Below are 18772 nucleotides of genomic sequence, written 5' to 3'. Positions count from 1 at the left end.
TGTTGGGATTCTCTCAGGTCTTTTCTTTTTGAGAAAAGTTGTTTTTAGACCAGGGTTAACACTGCTCTGCACTTCTTGCAGTGATCCTGAGCAGTGACTGCAAGTACAGCTAGAGAAGCCTTTTGGCTTCTGTCCTAATCCTTCCTGACCTCTCAGAGATGGAGATTTTACCTTGGAACTTTGAGGATAAATGTCCCTGTGACCATGTAACAAGTGTCTCCTTCTGGGAATGTTACAGCAACATCAGGGATTTTATTTATCTATAGTTGAATAGTTTTAAGCTATAAAAATAGAGCCTAAAACATGCAAACAAACTCTCAAATCACAGCAGCCCTGTGGCATCAAAGGTTCCAGGGGAGATGTGAGGGCTGGTCCCATCCTGCAGGCTCCTTTCTGTTCCCAGCCAAGGGTTCTCATCAAGACCTTTTTGGGGTTGACACCTGAGAGGAGAAGAGGAAGGAGCCATTAAATCAGGAATTCTCAGGGTGACTGGGAAGAGAGGTGGTGGTAGAGACATTTCCCTCCATCTTGTCTGCAGGATGGAGAATTCCACCTGGAATTCTTCCTTGGAGCTGTCAGCTCCTCACAGGACCTGCTTGGGTGACAAGAAGTGCCTTCCCTCCATCCCCCAACCCATTTCAGGCACAACTTGGTTGAGGGAGTTGAGGTGGAAAACATCCCCTGAGGCTTCATTTTGCTGGTGCACATTGACTTTGGGTCAGAGTAAATTCTCTTAAGTGCCCACACCAGGAACCAGCCTTGCTCCCCCATCCCTGGGCCAATTCCTGCACAATCCCTGGAGCTGCAGCTCCCAGCACTGTTGTGGATCACCTCATGCAGGTGACAGTGACAGGGTGGTCACTTCCTGCTTTGGGAGGGGACTCAGTCCCTCCTGGACTCCCAGGCAGGGAGGGCTGTGCTCTCTGCAGGTGCAGACCCAAAAGAGGAAGCAGCAGGTGCCACCCTGTGCTCAGCTGGGCCCTTACCACTGTGAGCTGTCCAGTTTTGTCCTTGAAGACCTGAGGCTCTGGCCCTGCAGCGAACACCATGGTCCCCTCCTTCCCGGAGCCGACACGGAACCGGAGGCTGGAAGCACAGAATGCCCCTGGAGAGCTCTCCCCACAAGAGGCTTTACTCTAAACCTCCCTGGACAAATCTCGTTAGAAGAGCAGATCAGAGCCTCCAGCTTAGGTGAATTTCCTAAACAATTGCATTATCCCAGCGAGCCCAAGGGGTTGATGAATGGAACAAGGCTGCCCAGTCCGGGCTTTTGAGTGTTCCTGGTGCAATTAAGCACTGGAAACTAAGCAGATCTGACCTGGAGGAAAGCACTGAGCACACCAAATCTAATTAGAGCTGAAACGCAAAGGCCAGGCTGAAAAAAGCTGGAGCAGAAGTGCAGGTTTCACCTGCCAGCTCCAATTCCCAGAGAGGCTGGAGACATGGAGTGCATCCACCTGCCAGGAGCTCGGGGCTGGCACTGGGAGGAATCACATTTTGGGCCCTCCTCAATCCTTCTGGGAGAGGAGCATTTGTCCTGAGGTGACCCACAGCTTCCCAGCTGGCTTTCCTGAGCCTAATGGGATCCCCTGTGGAACCACTGAAGTCATGACCTCACACCCAGGTCACCAGAAAACTGAAAGAAAAAGTGGGTTTAAAGTACAGTAAGTTTAGTTTAGGTGAGGCAAGGGCAGCTGTCAGAACACAGCAGGGTTCATTAGCCTGGGAAAAGGCCGAGAAAAAGGTTGGAATGATTTTTAATACATTTTCTCTCAGTGCATCCCATCTCATCTCCCTGTGCCTCTGGAAGTCACGAAAACAGAGATGCTGTTGCACCAGACCTGTCCAGCTTTGGGCACTGTCTGCTGGGGTGATGTCAACAGTCCTGACCTAAAAGGTTTTCCCATAAAACTGAGCCTGCCCAGTGCTACCCACCCACCTTCCTGCCTTCCCTACCTTCCCTTCACCACTTTAACGAGGCTTTGCTTGTTGGCCAAAATGCAGAGCTTGGTCACAGTCTCAAAGATGTGCTCACATTGCAGTATCACATCTCCCTGGAAACAAAAAAAAAAAAAAAAAAAAAAAAAAAAAAAAAAAAAAAAGAGGGATAAAGTCACCTGGCATCACCCCAACACATGATGGTGCAGGGAAACTCCTTTGGAATGCCAGAGCAGTGACTACCAGGCAGAAGTGACCAATTTCAACACCCTCTCCAGGGATTGTTTAGGATTTATTTGGTCTAAAAAAAGGCAGGAGTGTGTCCAGAGAAGGGGATGGAGCTGGGATGGGTGTGGAGAATCAGCCACACCAGGAGGGGCTGAGAGAGCTGGAGGGGCTCAGCCTGGAGAAAAGGAGGTTCAGGGTGGGATCTTCTCATTTTCCACCACTCCCTGACTGGTTGGGATTCCAAGTGGCAGTTTTCACTTGAGACAGCAAGAATGTAAAGGCCTGGCTGATTACACACAGAATAAACATCAGAGATTGTGTCATTCCAGGAGTTTAGAGGATGATCTCAGAAGCATCAGCCCCACGACCTCACTTTAACCACCATCCCAATTTCCTACCTTCTGCTGCTTGTCCTCGGGAACATGAATGACCACAATGCCATCACTCAGGTTACTGGTGGAGATCCCTTCAAAAGAACCCCAGAATTAGAGGAAAACCTCCCAAACCCAGCTCCACACCACCCTCAGCTCCTTCCCCCAGGAGCCCCACATGGCTACAGGGGAAGTCACATTCCTGAAGGAGGGCTCTGTCCTTCCTAAGAGTGAGGAATATTCCCATTCTTAGAGCAAAACACACAAAGATCCTACTTTGATTAATTAATCTGAATTTTCAAAATATTTTCTGAAGGTCCTTTTATGTCACTTGTTGTCCATAGCACAATTCCAACAGTGCTGATTTAAACCCCTGCATGAGCTGTTTGCCCCAAACCTTTCCCTGATGCCTTGGTTTTGGTAACAGAAAAGGGAGAAGAATCCATTCTACTCCTGTAGTTCCAACAGTTCATGATTAAAAAATACTCACAAACCAGGGTAGGAAAAGTTTGGGTTATTTTTTCTCCCCTCTATCTCAGTAGAAAGTGATGTCCTTCTGCATTTAAACATTTCAAGGAACTCTTACTCATAAAATCATCCTTTGAGGCTTTATCCAGCCCCCAGGAGAAGAGGGACAGATCATTCCAATACCTTTGCAAGACAAAGTTTCAGAATTTCATCCTTCCTAAAGGATGTCTGGCAGGACAGGAAGCCCCACAACAACTCATCGAATCATCATGGAGTGGTTTGGGTTGGAAGGAACATTGGGGAACATCCCATTCCACCTGTCCCGTGGGCAGGGACACCATTCACTAGTCCAGGCTGCTCCTAGTCCCATCCAGCCCTGGACAATGACTCCCACTGGTACCTTTCAGTGTGGAATACTCGATTTTCTGTTTGATCTTGGCCATCTCCACCACGTAGGCCGAGCTCTGGGTCAGCACCAGGAGCCGCTCCCGCGCCTTGAACCCGTTCCTGTCATATTTTATCACGGGGGTCACATACTGAAAACAACGAGTTGGAATCAGCATTTCCACCTACTGCAAGCTCCTGCTCCAGGGGGTTTGGATTTTCCTGACTGGAAGCAGCTCAGCGAGGAGCAGCTCTGCTCATGGAGCTGCAGGTCACAGCTCACAGGGATCTGGATTCCCTACACTAGGAAATTCAGAAATCCTTGGAATGATGGGGCTGTGGGTCCTCTGTGCCATAACCATGGGAAGTGCAGGGAAACTCCAGCTCTGTTCCTGCCCTGGATGGGGCTAGGAATGTTCTTTAAGCTTCCATCAAAAGCAATCTTAAATAACATTTAATTGGGTGTATTTTGATACCTGTCTCCAATTTAAAAGCAAGGAGATGGTGGCTCTGCTGCTCTTCATCAGCCCCTGAGTGAGCAAGCAGCTCCAGGACTCCAGAGAAGGTAATTCCAAGAGTTTTGTCCTTGCCTTACCTTGATGTTCTCCCCACGGATGAGCTGCAGCACTTTGGGGTTTAGGTCATTCTCTTCTGAGGAGCAAAAATCAGAAAGAGAAACTGGGTGTGGGTGCCAGAGCCACAGCCCCAGACAGGCACTGCCCATCCCCAGCAAACACCAGAGAGCTGTTATAGCTGTCTTCATCCCAATTGGCCTTTTCCCCTTGGAATGCTCCTTTCCAAACTGAGAGTGGTCACCTCCAGCTGCTCCCAAACCCATTTTGGTGACTTTTCCTGCCCTGACAAGTAAATTCACACCAGGAGTTTCTGGCTGTTCTTGAGTCTGCTGTTGGTTCACACTCTGGTCCATCCCAGCCCCCAGGGAATCCTGCTCAGGTTTATGGTTTTCTGTCCCAGGGGGATCCCAGTATCCCCAGTTTGGGAACAATCCTGCAGATCCATTATTGCTTTCATGTCACTCCCTCGACAGGGAGGAGGTAATGCTGCCTCTGCCAGGAGGGAATTTCTCTTGGAAAAAGAGTCTGTTTGGTCAAGCAGGAATTTACAGAGGCAGGAGGATGTGGCTGAGGCCTCCAGGGCTTTGCTGAACTCACTCAGGCGGGTGTCCAGGAAGGGCTGGCTGAGGCTCTCCAGGTACCCCTCCTTCTTCCCACTGAAAACAGCACTGGTCACCACCTTCTGCTGCAGCTGATGAGAGAAGGAACAGCTCCAATTACCCTTGGAATTCTTCCACTGGGAAGATCAGCAGGGACAATGCAAATACTGCTACTCCACAGCCCCTTCTTCTCACATACTACCCACCCAACTCACTGGAATCTTGGAATTGTGCTGCCTTTCTTCCAGCAGCTTTGGGTTGTTCCTGTGTTACACCAAATGAAGGGGCAGCAGGAAAAATCCTGCAGATTTTTGGTGTTTATGGATCTTTTCCAACTGTATGGAGAGCAGATTTCATGCCATGAATTAAGCCCCACCTGTCTGCTCTGTCCATTATGAGGGACACTGGAGGAAATCCCTGGCTCCAGGAGTTTCCTCTCCTCTGATGAGAAGTTTGCTCTTATCCCTGAGGGATTGATTGGAGCAGCAGGATCAGAAGGTGCTGCCTGTGTCCCAGGTGATTCTCAGGGAGCAGAGATCACACCTGTTTGAACTCCCTCATTTGCATTCCAGGTGTTGGTTACCTGCACTTTCCTCTCTGCAGTGAGCCCTCGGCAGTATTTCCTCACCAGGTTCCTCACACAGATTTTCTGGAGCATCTCAGATGTCTGCATAAAAAATCCAGGAAAAAATCAAGTTGTACAAACAGCTCTGTCTGTGCCATGAGTTAAAACCCTGTGGGGTAAATTTTGTCTTTATTAGGACTCGTGAGTTCACTTTACTATCAGTGCATCTTCCCTTTTTATTGCTTAAAACAACAGGGAGCTTCCTTATTTCCCTTGGAAAGCCCCAGCACTGTGCTATTCCTCCCATTCCCACCCAAACGCAGCAGATCTTGGGGTTTTTCCAAGGGCTCTGAACAGAGAATGAACCAGCAGCAGATCATTTTCTCCCACCTGGGATTATGCACACACATGGCTACCAAACAGGGGCCACACCTCCACCTCTCCCAAAGGCTCCAGAAACCCTCACCTCTTCCAGGATGGAGGGAGGCTGGAGCCAGCTCTTGTCCAAGACGTTTTTTGGGAGGTGGTCTCGGAGCTTCATCAGGTAGTGGTACTGTGAGAGCCTCACAAAGTCCCTGTTCTCTGGGCAAAGGGGTTTCTTCCGATTGATGAAGCCATTTATGAACCTACAGAAAATATCCCATGACCTCCAGAAATCCATGGAAATGAGGGGAGGGACAGATGAACACGACAGGCTAAGGATTACTGGTGTTAGTCCCAGTGCACTGAGGGTCAGCCATGGAAATCTCAAGCTTTAGAATATTCTAAATATTAGCAGGTTTTTACCAAGTTCTGTTGGCCAAACCACAGCGCTTTGGAGCTCAGAAGGTATCAGCTCTACTTCAGGAGCTGGGGTTAGGGGAGTGGAGAGGGAGGATGAAGGGAATGGAGGGGCATGAGAAAAATCAGGAGGAAATTTTTCCCTGTGAGGATGGTGAGACCCTGGCACAGGGTGCCCAGAGAAGCTGTGGCTGCCCCTGGATCCCTGGAAGTGTCCAAGGCCAGGTTGGACAGGGCTTGGAGCAACCTGGGATGGTGTGAGGTGTCCCCTTGGCAGGCAGTGGGACTGGATGGACCCTAAGATCCCTCCCAATCCAAACGATTCTGGGATTCTGTGGTTGGGAAATACGGCTGGGGCAGTTACTTCCTGATGGTCTGCACTGCCCACGTCCTCTTCTTGGCTGCCCTCCTTGCCAGGGCTCCCCTCCAACAGGCCTCCAGCTTGATTGCTGCAAGAGGGAATCAGCAGAAGTTAAAACTGTTTATTTTGCACCTCTAAAAATCAGCTGGTGGGAACAGCAAGTCTGGAACATTTTCTTATCTGTGGTGGATCCAGTTCCACTTGTGTGTGGGGCTCAGCATCAAGGCTTGTCCCTGTTCTCCCTGCCCACAGCCCAGAAAGCTGCACTTTATATGATCCTGCCGTGCTAAAAGGGGTTTTTCCCCCCAGCAGCTGAGGATCAACCCCCAGGTATCCCAGAATGTCCCCTGGGTGTGACAGAAGGTGCTGCTGCTCCTCAGAGCAGAACTAAAGGAACCTCTGTAAAAGTTCTGAGAATCCTCTGGATGCAGCTACTCCCTCCTCTGACCCCGACAGCCCCAAGGGCTGCCCACAGCACCATGGATTTGGGACCTCCCAAGGCTCCAGCTCCTGTGGAGACCCAGCCCTGAGAGAATCCCCCATTCCAGAGCCTGTACCTGCTTTCCTCTTCTTCTGGTACGCTCTTTTCCCAAGGAATCCTTTATATTTGGCCTGGAGTCTGGAGACTGGAAAGAAGGCAGAGACATCACTGGCACCTGCAGGGTCAGGGCAGTGAGGAGCTGAGTTCCTGCACTCCAGGGGACAAGGGACAGAGGGGCCACAACACCAGGGGATCAGAAGCAGCCCCTGTAGGTACCATGCCCTTCACTTAAGCTTTTCAAGGAACAGGTATCCCTGGGATGAGACAGAAGAGATCTCAATCCCAAGGGAAAGGCACTTGGTGCATCTGGACATGGACAGGGAGGTACTCATAGGACTGAGGAGCTCCAAAGGAGTGACATTCATGACCCAACCAGGGATTTCCCCCAGCCTGGAGCAACTTTACTCAGTTTTCCATGGATTTCAAGAGCTATGCAGACCAGAGTTGGGAGGGACCTTAAAGGCCATCCCATTCCACCCCCTGCCATGGGCTGGGAAACCTTCCACCATCCAACCCAGAGCCAGGAACAAAGTCCCAGACCAAGGGAACTGGAACCTTACTCAGCAGGTGCTTTCTGTACTCAAAGGCATCTTCTGTGGCAAACAGGGTCTTTGGGAAACGGATGAATATTTTGGTTCTGAAAAAGAGACCAGGAGCAGTTTATCCATGGTGAGCCATCCTTCCAGGGCTCCTCAAACAGTTGTAATGCCACCCAAGGCTGAGCTGCCATGGGCTGCCCAAGGAAGCAGGAGAAGCTGGAGCCCTAATCCAGAGATGGAAAAAACAGGGTTGGATTCAAGCTCCCATGGAAACAGGTAAAAATAATTTGTGCAGTTTGGGTTTTCTCTCTCTCTCCTTACTCCAGTCACACACAGGACAGAGGATGCAGGACAGCAAACACCAAGCAGCCAGAGCAAGGAATTTACCTTCCTAATTTGTACTCCTCAGGCTTGTAACCAATGTGTTTGATGAGTCTCTCCACACCCTCTGCTGCTGGCCCGTGCCAGTGTGGCCAGGTAGCTGGACAGAGACTTTTGTACCTGAAAGATCAGCAGGAGAACAGTGCAAACCACCTGAAATTTGAGGAACCCCTTCCTGAAACTCCTCCTCAAATTCCTCCTGCTTTACTCAAGGCAGAAGATCTGCCAACGCACATCAAAATGATGCAGACAAGACACATGCAAAGAGTATTTTCGAAGCAGAAGGAGCTCTGCTGACAACAAAACTCGAGTTTTGCTGGCTCTGCAGCCCTCAGGAGGGCAGGATTACCTGGGCAGAGGGGAAGCAGCTGCCTCACCTCTGCAGGAAGAGCTCGTACTTGCGCCGGTACGCGAAGCCGGCCCGTCTCACCCGCAGGTGCTCCATCAGCCCCAGGTACTTCACCTGGTGTCGGATCAGGAAATCGTCAAACTTCCCTGCAGCAAGAGCACACCTTCACTGCCCAGTTCTGTCTGGGGAAGCTCACCCACATGCCCATATGTTGGGGGAAACTGGGGAGGAACCAAATCCCAAATTACTCACAGGGACAAATTTGCTGCCAGTTTAACCAAGCTGTTTCTATATAAACACAAATGTGTGTACACAATGTGTACAGTCTGCACCCTGCTCCAAACAAATCCCTCTGTCCATTCCTTGGGCTCAGCAGAGCCTTCAGCCCCAGCCTCACCAGGCTCCTTGTTCTCATTGGGTTTGATGCAGCGGATGTACGAGGGCTCCTTGGACATCAGGATTTCGATCAAACTCGTCAAGCTGTTCTTGAACTGGGTTGCAACCTAAGAAAGCATCAAAAGGACCTCCTGAGCTGTGGAATTCTTCCCTGCAGGAAGTGAAATGGACTCCCTGCATCCAGCTTGAATCTGGAAGCAAAAGCCTGTGGTGCATGGGCAGCTTGGAGTTTTTGGAGTGTGGTCAGTGGTGTCAGTGCTGAGCTGGAGCATTTGAGCCCTGGCCATACAGCTGGACACACCAGGCAGCCCCCCAGAGCTCCCTGCTCCTTGGGGGATGTGTTATGGGATGTCACTTTGCTGGCTGCTGTCTCAGCAGCACCGCTGTTCCTCTGCCAGGGAGCTCTCGGGGGTGGATGGCAGCAAAAACCTCCACCAAGTGCAGGAATCCCAGAATCCCCCAATTTATAGGGTGGGAAGGGCCCTCTGGAGATCACCCAGTCCAACCCCAAAGCAGGTGACACAGGAATGTGTCCAGGTGGATTTGGAATGGCTCCAAGCGCCCCCTGGGCAGTCCCAGGGCTCTGCCACCCTCCAAGGAAAGCTCTTCCCCAGGCTGAGGCAGAACTTGTTGTGTTTTAGTTTATGGCCTCAGGACTGAGGAAGGGATCAGTGGTTAAACCAAGGCCTGGGGAGCTGAGTTGATATTCAGAATTAAGAGTAAAGACAGAACTCACAGTCTCTGGTCTCCTCCTGTTGTCCAGTTCTGACAGGAGGAAACAATCCCTCATGATGCTGTTCTTGGAGTTGCACAGCACCTGAAACAGGAGGAGATAAAAGCTGCCCTGTTGAGCAGCCCTTCTACTCCTCCTGGGAGCAGCACAGCCCTGAGAACATGCACAGAGGTGCCTAAAGATCAGTGCTAAAGAGAAAAGGATGATATTATTTGCTACAGAGAGTAAATAAATCTTCTGCACCAAGGAGGTGATGCAAAAGAACAGCACCCCTTTTTTTGTGCTTACCTCCTTCAGGTTTCTGTACAGTAGATCATTATTCTTCTCCAAAAATCCTGAAAAAAAAAAATCATTGAATTAAAAAAAAAAATAAAAAAGAAAATTGGAACAGTCAACTCAAAATTCTCACTGGAGCCACATTTAAGACTTCCAGGTCAGCGCCTGCAGAGGGCAGGTATTTTGTAATCCCTCTTGCCATCAGGTCCTCATCACCCAGAGCACTTTAGGAGCTCAGGAGCTTCAGGCTGGCCACTGTCACTCACCCACAGCACAGTAGGTGACCTCTCCTGCGTAGTGGAGGAGGCGGAAATCCACCCAGTCGATGGATTTGCGCGTTTTCTGATCCGCCAGCTTGCGCCTGCCGGGGGAAAATCCAACACAACACCAGGAGAAAGAGCAGCAAAGAGATTCCCTCAGCCTGGGGAGAGCCACAGCTGGGGAACAGCTGGAAATGTGGTGTTTGATCCCACTGATGTGGCTCTGGCTGTGGAGTTATGGCCCATTGATCAAACCATCATCTCTCCCTGCTGGATATGCAGATCCCATAAACTCCTCAGGATACCTGGGATCTACTCATTGCCATTTGGCAGTGATCACCCATTCCAGGAATATTAAGATTTCTTCCCATGACAGCCATTTAAATACATTTTACTGCTTATGTGGAGGAAAAAACAACAGCTCTCTCAACCCCAAAGCAAACCCAGGGGAAGGGAGAAAGGATTTCAGACATTTTTCCCTAGAGCACATTTTGCCCTCCAAATACAGAGGAGGAATCCAAATGTTTGAGAGTAACAGGAATATTTTAGAAAGCAAGGATTCCTGAGGGGAATAAAAGAGCCGTACAAGAAAAAAAAAAAAGAGCAACTTCACAGTTGAAGTTTCAGCTCTGTAAGCAGTCACAAACAGCAGAGCTGAGTGTCACAACAGCACGTTCGTGTATCAAAGCTCCTTCCAAGAGCAGATCCCGTGGAAGCAGCTCCAGCACTTCTATTTAAAGCTTTTAATCAGGCAGAACGGCATTAAGGCACATTGTGGTGACAAGGAAGTTGGCTACAAATTTTCCACTTGGCTGTGGTGGAGTTTGGAGCCACAGGAACAAGTGACAGCTCAGCACTGTGACTCTCAATTGATGACTTGTCACAGCCCTTCAGCAGCTTCTGCAGGGAAGTGCCAGCACAGCCCCGCGCCAACGCTCTCAGCTGCCACCCAAACGGGATCCAAAACCCCTCCAAATGGAGTATGAACCAAAGTGTCACTCATCTGGGGGAGAGGAGTACATGAATTTTCTCTCCTCTTTGTACTCCAAGCTCACATAGAACAAGATGGGTGTAAATATTTACATAATCCCCCCTCAGCCTCAGGGGTGTTTGGCTCCTTGTCACAACATCTTCAGCTTTTCCTGGAGTCCATGGGGACCAAAGCCATCTATAGCCAAAGCCTTTAACCTTCCTGGGCTAAAATCCTGGGCCAGATCCCAGGAGTCCTTAATTTTGGTGTGGAATGAGACACCCAAAGCTCATCATCAGAGCAGTGAAGAGACAGAGCCCTGCTCACTCCTCCCAGTACCCCAAATCCACCAAGGGAGTTTTCCAACATCAGACACTGGATGGGCTGTTTGATTCCCTCTGGGACAAGGCAGAGATTGTTCCCTCCCCAGCCCTGCCATGGATGTGGGGTGGGAAGGGTCTGGGATAGGATACAGAGGGTAAATGCATACGTCACGAAGTGGGCATGGTCTCCTACTTTCTCTTCCAGCTTTTCCAAGAAGCTCAGATCAGTCGCTTCCCCAGGCCGTAAACATTCCTCATCCTGGAACAGCAGGCACTGGGTCAGAGCTGCTCTGAGCTCATATTCCCTCCTCAACAACACTTAGGACAACTTTGTCCCACAAACCCAAAGCTCCACTGCAGGGAAAGCAGAACACCCCATATCTTTAACTCCCCCCCCCAAAAAACCACATCCTCTGGGTGTTTGTTACAGGAATCCGTGTTTATGTTCTGGATTACACAGACCCATCCCATAATTAGAGGGAAAAATGTGATTAAGAACCATTAGATCAAGGCACAGGCCTGCATTTTAATTTAGTGCAAACTCTGATCTTACCAGGATGGAGATGATCCCTTTGTGCTTCTGCTCAACCAAGTCACAGATGATTTTGTTGTTAAAATACGGGATTGGTTCCCACTGGAAAAGGGGAAAAGGAAGGATGGTTTTAGATGAAGACCTTTTCTTTGCAATTTTTTAAGTTCTTTGGAACTTTAATAAGACAGCCTCAGATCCCACTGAAATGAGAGGCGTGGATTAGGATCAGCTGAGGGAAAAGGTGACAACACAGTGATCCATGATCCCACTGCAGAGTTCTCCTCCTTCCAGCAGCCCACACCATCCTCTTGCTCTCTACATAAATCCTCTCCACCTCCCCGTGTTTTACACTGCTGGAACCCCTCACTCTCCAGGGACATTGTCACTGCTGAGCATCTGAGTTTTGGGGAAGGCCCTACTTCCTCCTTAAATGATGTCAATTAAGTCTGGGCTAAATTACACTTCAAAAGGGCTACAGAAAGAGCCCCCTGCAAATCCTATGCTTCCCATGGGGACAATAACTAACTAAAAAAGCAGGATGACTTTCACATTGGTGATCAAAAGCATTCAGTGTAATGGCAGTTCAAAGGGAAAAGGGAGGGGGGAAATGTAATTTACCTCAATGCCTTCCAGCTCATATTCCTCCTGCTCTGCTTTCAGGGTCATCTCAATCAGCAGCTGCTGCAGCTTCTCATTGCAGTAATTAATGCAGAACTGTTCAAAGCTTCGGGGAGGTTAAATGAGCAGCAGGTTTGATGTGTGCCAGGGGCAGTTTTGCTTCTTCCTCCACGGACTAAACCACCCATTTCCATAGAGCCCAAACCCCCATTTCCACAGGGAGAAAATTCCCCATTTTTTCATGGACCAAACTCCCCATTCCCACACAAACAAACCCACCCCTTGCTCCCACAGTGTTGCACCATGGACCAAACCAGACTTGCAGCCCAAGATAAAACTTCTCCTGGGGTCCAGCAAACTCCTGAACCCAGGTTTTAGTGCCCAGTACCTTACCCTGCAGGACTGAGGGCACACTCAAAAATTCATGCAGGATTCACTCATATCCTGTACCCACCCAGCTCACCCCAAATCCCAGGAATACCCTGTACCTGTTTGTGTCCAGCACTTCAAAGCCATAAATATCCAGCAGGCCAATAACTGTTTTCTGAGTCGAATCCTGTCAAAAAAACCCCTGGTTCTGCCACTGCTCCTTCCCTGCAGCTGGCTGCTTTCACCTGAATTTCAAACTTTCTCTTTGAGAGAAATGTCAGTGGAGAAGCCACTTTAAAGCAGGTAATGAACTGCTGAAAGTCTTTAACAGAGAGTAACTAAAAGGTTTTCCAGCTCAGGGCTGGGGGATGTCCCAGCAGCAATTATCCAACATCCCAGATAATTGGTGATGAGGGTTATGGGGCCTCTCTGGAGAAACTGCTCAGCATTTTAAGGAGCATTCAGGACCCCAGACAAGAAACCAACCTTGTTGGCAAGAGAGCCATTGATTTTGTTGACGAGCCAAGTGAAAGTCCTTCCATAAATTGCCTTTGCTACAGCATCCCGGGCATAGAATGCCAGATCCACATTCAGTGGGCTGAGCACCTGGAAATAAAAATATCCCAGAGAGGATAAATAAACACCACGGGGGATCAGAGCAAATTTCTGCACAGCCAGGTCACATCTGTGGCTTTGAGAAGCAGCCACAGTGTCCTACAGCACAGCACAGCCAGCCCTGGACTGCAGCTGTTCCTGCAGGGGGTTAGAATGGGATCATCTTAAAGGTCCTTTCCAACCCAAACCATCCTGGAATTCCCTGATTCTCCGTACAGCTTTATTTTCCCATCAGTGTTCCTCCAGTCTGGTGCATCCCCACCTGCCAGCAAGTTTGAGGCATTACACTTTGGTGAGTATTAATTTTGACAAAGTGGGAAAATATTCTGACCTCCTTTTACCTCTATATTTTTAAAATATATGTTCAAAGAGCTTTTTTATACCAGTGTTTTTCTCTGTTTGTGCAGCCCAGGAAGTAGCATGGACTGGGCAAGGGGAAATTGTTTGGCTCAAATACAAGTCCCTGTTCCAGCTTTTTGACAGCTCCTCCCTCGTTCAGCAATAAAACTCCAATACATTTTAGTTTAACTACTCAGGCTGGAAGAAGGGGATGCAGAGGAGGAGAGGGACAGTCAGAAGGATCTGGTTTACACTCAGAACTGGCTCTTCATCCACCCCCCAGCAGAAGGTCTCCCAGATTAATCTGGGACCACACAGAACTCCCCAGTACCTCCTCGGATCTGGCTTCAATCTTCCTGTGGGTGAGAGCTTCCTGCAGGATGGACAGGTGAGCACCCAGGAGCTGCAGGGAGAGAAATATCTGCACTCAGAGCACAGCCACAGGTCCCTGTTTAAATAAACAGCACTGTGTGATCAGTGGGGCACAACCCCAGCCCCTCCAAAGGAGCCACAGGAAATAAGGAAATTGGAGAGAGAAAACTCAAGACTGTTTACAACACAAACCGGGTATTTTTAGAGTTATCCTTGTGCTTTTGGGAATAAATATTTTGTACCAATAAGAAAATCACAGCAGGGTTAAGGTTTTCCTCCCAGCACTGGGAATTCTGACCCGATGTGGGCAGAGGCACCTTGGAAATCCACTTGATCTGGGAGCCGTCGCGGATGATGGCGTGGCCATTGCTGTCCTCTTCAAACTGGATGTTCCCAAGGTGCAGGACACTGGCAACGATTCCAAAGAGATGCTGATAATGGGAGATATTCCATTAGAACACATTAGGCTTCCCACAGCCCCGTGGGGCAGTGCTGATCTTTCCTATCGTTAATTAACAGAATTTTGGCTGGGCTGAAGGAGGTGGAACCAGGGAATCCAGCACCACCACTGGCATCCTTCTCTTCCCCACCCACTCCCTCAATCCCACAGAACCATGGAATCCCAGAGTGGTTTGGGGTGGAAAGGAAATTAAGAGATCATTTAGTTCCACCCCTGTCAGGGCAGGGACACCTTCCACCATCCCAGGTTGCTCCAAGCCCCATCCATCCTTGGGATGGGGCAGCCACAGCTTCTCTGGGAAACTTCTGCTAGGGACCCAATTTCTTCCCAATATCTAATCCAAACCTACTCTCTGGCAGTGAGAAGCCATTCCCCCTTGTCCTGCTACTCCAGGCCCTTGTCCAAGTTTCTCATCAGCCCCTTCAGGTCCTGACCACCCAAAGTGTGTCCTATTCCACCCTTCACCCCTCTCCCAGGCACAGCTGCTCCCTCACTTCAGGGAAAGAGCAGTGCCCTCCTCTCTGAAATCCCTTTGCTCAGTCCCTTTTAATAAGCAGCACCTCGATATCTTTTTCAGTGAAGTCAATGATGGAAAAAGCTTTCCGGACTATTTTCCAGTCATTCTTGTCATTGATAGAAAACACTTTGGCACATCGACCCTGGGCAGTAAAAGAAAGATGAATTAATACAATTAATTGGTAAAGAACTTTTATTATCAGCAAACACAGATACTTCTGGGCACGCTGCTTTCATTTCCAGTTCCCTCAATGAGTTTTTTCTCTGTTATCAATCCTGAGCATGGCTCAGGTTATACTGGAAACACCAAATAAATCAAACCCCTGAGTTTGGAGATCAGCTGAAACTGCACAGAGCTTGATCTTCCAGCCATCCTTTATTTTTAAGGTAAGAATATCTTCTGCCCAAGGTGCATTTTCCATCCCTACAGTTCCTGAAGGAGCCAGGGAGCATTTCAGGCTCCCACTGACCTGGATGAGGTACGTGTATTTCTGGGGGTTGCGCTCCAGCCCGAGCCAGCAGAGCAGATCCTTGTCTCCTCCCTCCAGCAGCTGGTAGAAAATATGGAAATTCCTCTCCCCGTGGTTTTGGTGGACAACTCGGGATTTCTCAATCAGGTAGCTGAGGATGTGCCCTCCCACTGGAGCTCCCTGGCAGAGCAAAGCAGGCAGATCAACACCAAAAATACCAATAATCCCTGTGATTGCTGTTTCTTTAATCCCAGGAAGGAAGAACAGGCTCAGGAAAAGCCAAATTCTGCTGTCATTTATCTGCCACCTTTTGTTTGAGAGTGTCCAGCAACAGTATAAAGACTTGCTGTCCTTTAAAAGTAACTTGAGCTTTAAAATTCTCTATCAGCTTTCCATGGAGCACTGCCAGGATTGCCAGCAAAGCTGGAAGTTTGCAGGATGGATAACCAGTGACCTCACCTGCAAAATGCAAGGTCTGTAAAAACAGGGTCAGAAATGTGCAGGGGTAAGAATTCATAAATCCTGGCCTGCCTGCTCAGCATCCAGGAGGTTTCTCAGCTACAGCTCCTTTTCCCAGCGCTCTACTGAGTTTGTTCTCACCTTAAAATCAAACTGGATGTCCATGTACTTCCCAAACCTGCTGGAGTTGTCGTTGCGTAGGGTTTTTGCATTCCCAAAAGCCTGGGGATAAACAGAGAGGGGAAAGTCACTTCTCATCTCACTGGGAGCCTCACACCCAGCTCCAGTAACCAAGATTTGCTGCTTCAGCCAAGCCCCACTGAATTATTTGGATTAAAGAAACACAAACTAATGCATTTCCATAGCGTTTCCAGCTAAACCAATTCATCTTTTTCTAATCTAACCTATAACTGAGGCCCCAAGGAACTGCTGCATGCTGCAGTTTTCTTGCATTTTCTTGTATTTTTTTGCTTCCAGCCATCCTCAAACTGAACCCCCAAATATAATTTTTTGCACATTAAATTACACTAAATCCCAAATACTCTTTCAGAGGCTGGGCCAATATTTGCCTTCCTTGCTCAAGGCTGCAGATTTGCAGGGAATTCTGGAGCAGTGAAGCCACCAACCCCAACCTTTCTGCATTTTTGGACTTTTCCTTTAATTTCTCACCTCGAGGACAGGGTTGGAGAGCAGGAGCCTGTCCCGGACAGTCTGGAGCTGCTCCGTGGTGGGACAGGTGACTGCATAGTACTGCAGGATCTTCTTGGATGCCTCTGTCTTCCCAGCCCCACTCTCTCCAGAGATGAGGATGAAGTGGTTGTTGTACTCATTGCACATCACCCTGTAGGCGTTGTCAGCTATGGCATAGCTGGGAGGGGCACAGGAGGCATTTGGAGGGGAAATATCCATTAGGAATGGCACAGGAGGAGGAATAGCAAAGGGTTTCCAGTAGTTTTTACTCCTGGTTTAATGGTACAAATGTTGGACAGGGTCGTGGAATGCTGAAATGGGTTGGAAGGGAGATCATCTCCTCATTCCACTGCAAAAGCTGGGCTCAAAAGCTGAGCCTGACTCAAGGCCTGACAGTAAAAACCAGGCTTAGTGACTGTGGACAACCCCCCTGATGCCAGTTCAGCATTACAGGGAAATCCCAAATTGGGAATATCCCCCAGAGATGCCATGGGAACACTCACAGGTGTGGGGGCAGCTCGAAGAAGTTCACGCCCCGATAAAGCTTCATCTGAGTCACTGTGTAAATGTCCAGCTCCTGGTAGGGGTTCACAGACACGAGGAGAGAACCAATGTAGGTCTGCAGGGAGAGAGAGCCTGGTGGGACACCTGCTCCAGCCCAAAATCCCAAAGGAGGAGCCAAGGGACACCTGCTCCACAACAAAATCCCAAAGGAGGAGTCAAGGGACACCAGATCCACACCAAAATCCCAAAGGAGGAGCCAAGGGACACCTGCTCCAGCCCAAAATCCCAAAGGAGGAGCCAAGGGACACCTGGTCCACACCAAAATCCCAAAGGAGGAGTCAAGGGACACCTGGTCCACACCAAAATCCCAAAGGAGGAGCCAAGGGACACCTGCTCCAGCCCAAAATCCCAAAGGAGGAGCCAAGGGACACCTGGTCCACACCAAAATCCCAAAGGAGGAGCCAAGGGACACCTGCTCCACAACAAAATCCCAAAGGAGGAGTGAAGTAACTCAGGACATTATCCACAAACTGATGACAAAGCTGGTACAGAACTTGTTATGAGAGAATCAAACCAACCAGCCAAAACTCTTCCCAAACCAATACCAAACTTCTTCCAAAATCCCTTTGGTTAGGAGTAAAGCTGAAAGATCTCTTGGTGCTTCCAGGAGCCTTTCCCTACTAAAGCTAACACAACACCAAATAAAATCCTCAACCCTTCCCAAACCTTTTCCTGCCTTCCTTCGATCACAGCTCTTTCCCATTCCCTTCCACTGCACATCCTTTAAAGCTTTGCAAAGCAACTCAGAGCAAGCTGAGATTTACTTTCATGAGTTCAAGTAGATAAATTACTCCCGGCTGATCACTTTGCTGGGAACTACCAACACCTTATCAGACACACAGTGGATACTCAGCTCTTCTCCTGGACCTTGACCAGCAAGGCCACCTTGGGGACATTTCAGAAGCCACAAGGTCACTTTAGGGACATTTCAGAAGCCACAAGGTCACCTTAAGGGATATTTCAGCAGCCACAAACCCACAGCAGCAGCACTCACATAGATGAGGTTCTCCTGGTAGCGCTTCCTAAGGTTGTTGAGGAAAGCAGCCTCGCTGGTGTGGGAATCCAGAAGGACAAAATCCTGCACCCCGACCTTGTCCCGGGCTATCAGAGCCCCTTCCATGTTGGCGTCGCCGTTCTCGTCCACCTCTTCCTTCTACAACACAAAAAATTGTGGGGTGCAGAGTTAGGAGGGGACAGAGAGGATCTTTCCCTCAGGGACAAAAATCAGCCTTGCACAGGTAATTCCAGGAGATCATTATTCCAGCTGGTCCAAGGATGGCAATTCCAGCCAAGCTCTTCACAGTCCAGACGTCCCAGACTCGCTGCTGTGAGCAGGAGGAAGGTCCTGGTTCCCATAAAAACTGAGACAAACCCCCAGCCCTGGAGATGCAGCAGGATCTGAACTCAATAATTCAATCTAGACAGAATTTTCCAGGCACAAAGTTGGAAGAAACAGTGGAACCAGAAAAATCCTTAAATTTTCGCCTTTATAGAGATCTAGGCAGGAATATGGAGAATCTCTGGAAAAGGCTGCAAGGGGCTTGAATTGTAGGCAAAAAGGGTGAATCCCACAGCACCACTCTGCACAAGAATGTTATTCCCAGCAGCAGCTCCATGTCACCTTTCAGTGCTGGCAGCAGATGTCCCCACACGCCAGTGAGAGACACGGCCACTGCTGATAAAACTGATCAGACTTGGGGGTGGTTAAACCCTGCCCAGCATCCCCCATCC

The 18772-nt window shown here is 49.2% G+C and overlaps 1 protein-coding gene across 1 annotated transcript; it reads right to left on the bottom strand.

Annotated features, from left to right (window-relative positions):
• Positions 1-1889: 1889 nt before the first annotated feature.
• Positions 1890-18161, bottom strand: MYO1H (myosin IH; the record flags this gene model as incomplete). The annotated part of the gene is made up of 29 exons (XM_083873863.1): positions 1890-2054; positions 2565-2632; positions 3406-3541; positions 3985-4040; positions 4562-4655; positions 5147-5230; positions 5595-5754; positions 6273-6357; positions 6827-6895; positions 7371-7447; positions 7737-7850; positions 8108-8225; positions 8477-8582; positions 9212-9292; positions 9497-9543; positions 9751-9845; positions 11205-11296; positions 11591-11671; positions 12188-12293; positions 12676-12743; positions 13043-13162; positions 13842-13913; positions 14200-14313; positions 14903-15001; positions 15329-15508; positions 15929-16009; positions 16457-16655; positions 16981-17096; positions 18036-18161. The coding sequence occupies 29 exons, from the start codon at positions 18159-18161 to the stop codon at positions 1953-1955; spliced, it is 2946 nt and encodes a 981-aa protein (XP_083729989.1). The 3' UTR covers positions 1890-1952.
• Between the last annotated feature and the right edge of the window lie 611 nt (positions 18162-18772).

Source organism: Zosterops lateralis (assembly GCF_965231275.1).
Source record: "Zosterops lateralis genome assembly, chromosome: 17".
Taxonomy (NCBI): domain Eukaryota; kingdom Metazoa; phylum Chordata; class Aves; order Passeriformes; family Zosteropidae; genus Zosterops; species Zosterops lateralis.
The sequence above is the reverse complement of the archived record's forward strand: the minus strand, read 5'-3'. Positions and strand labels throughout refer to the sequence as shown.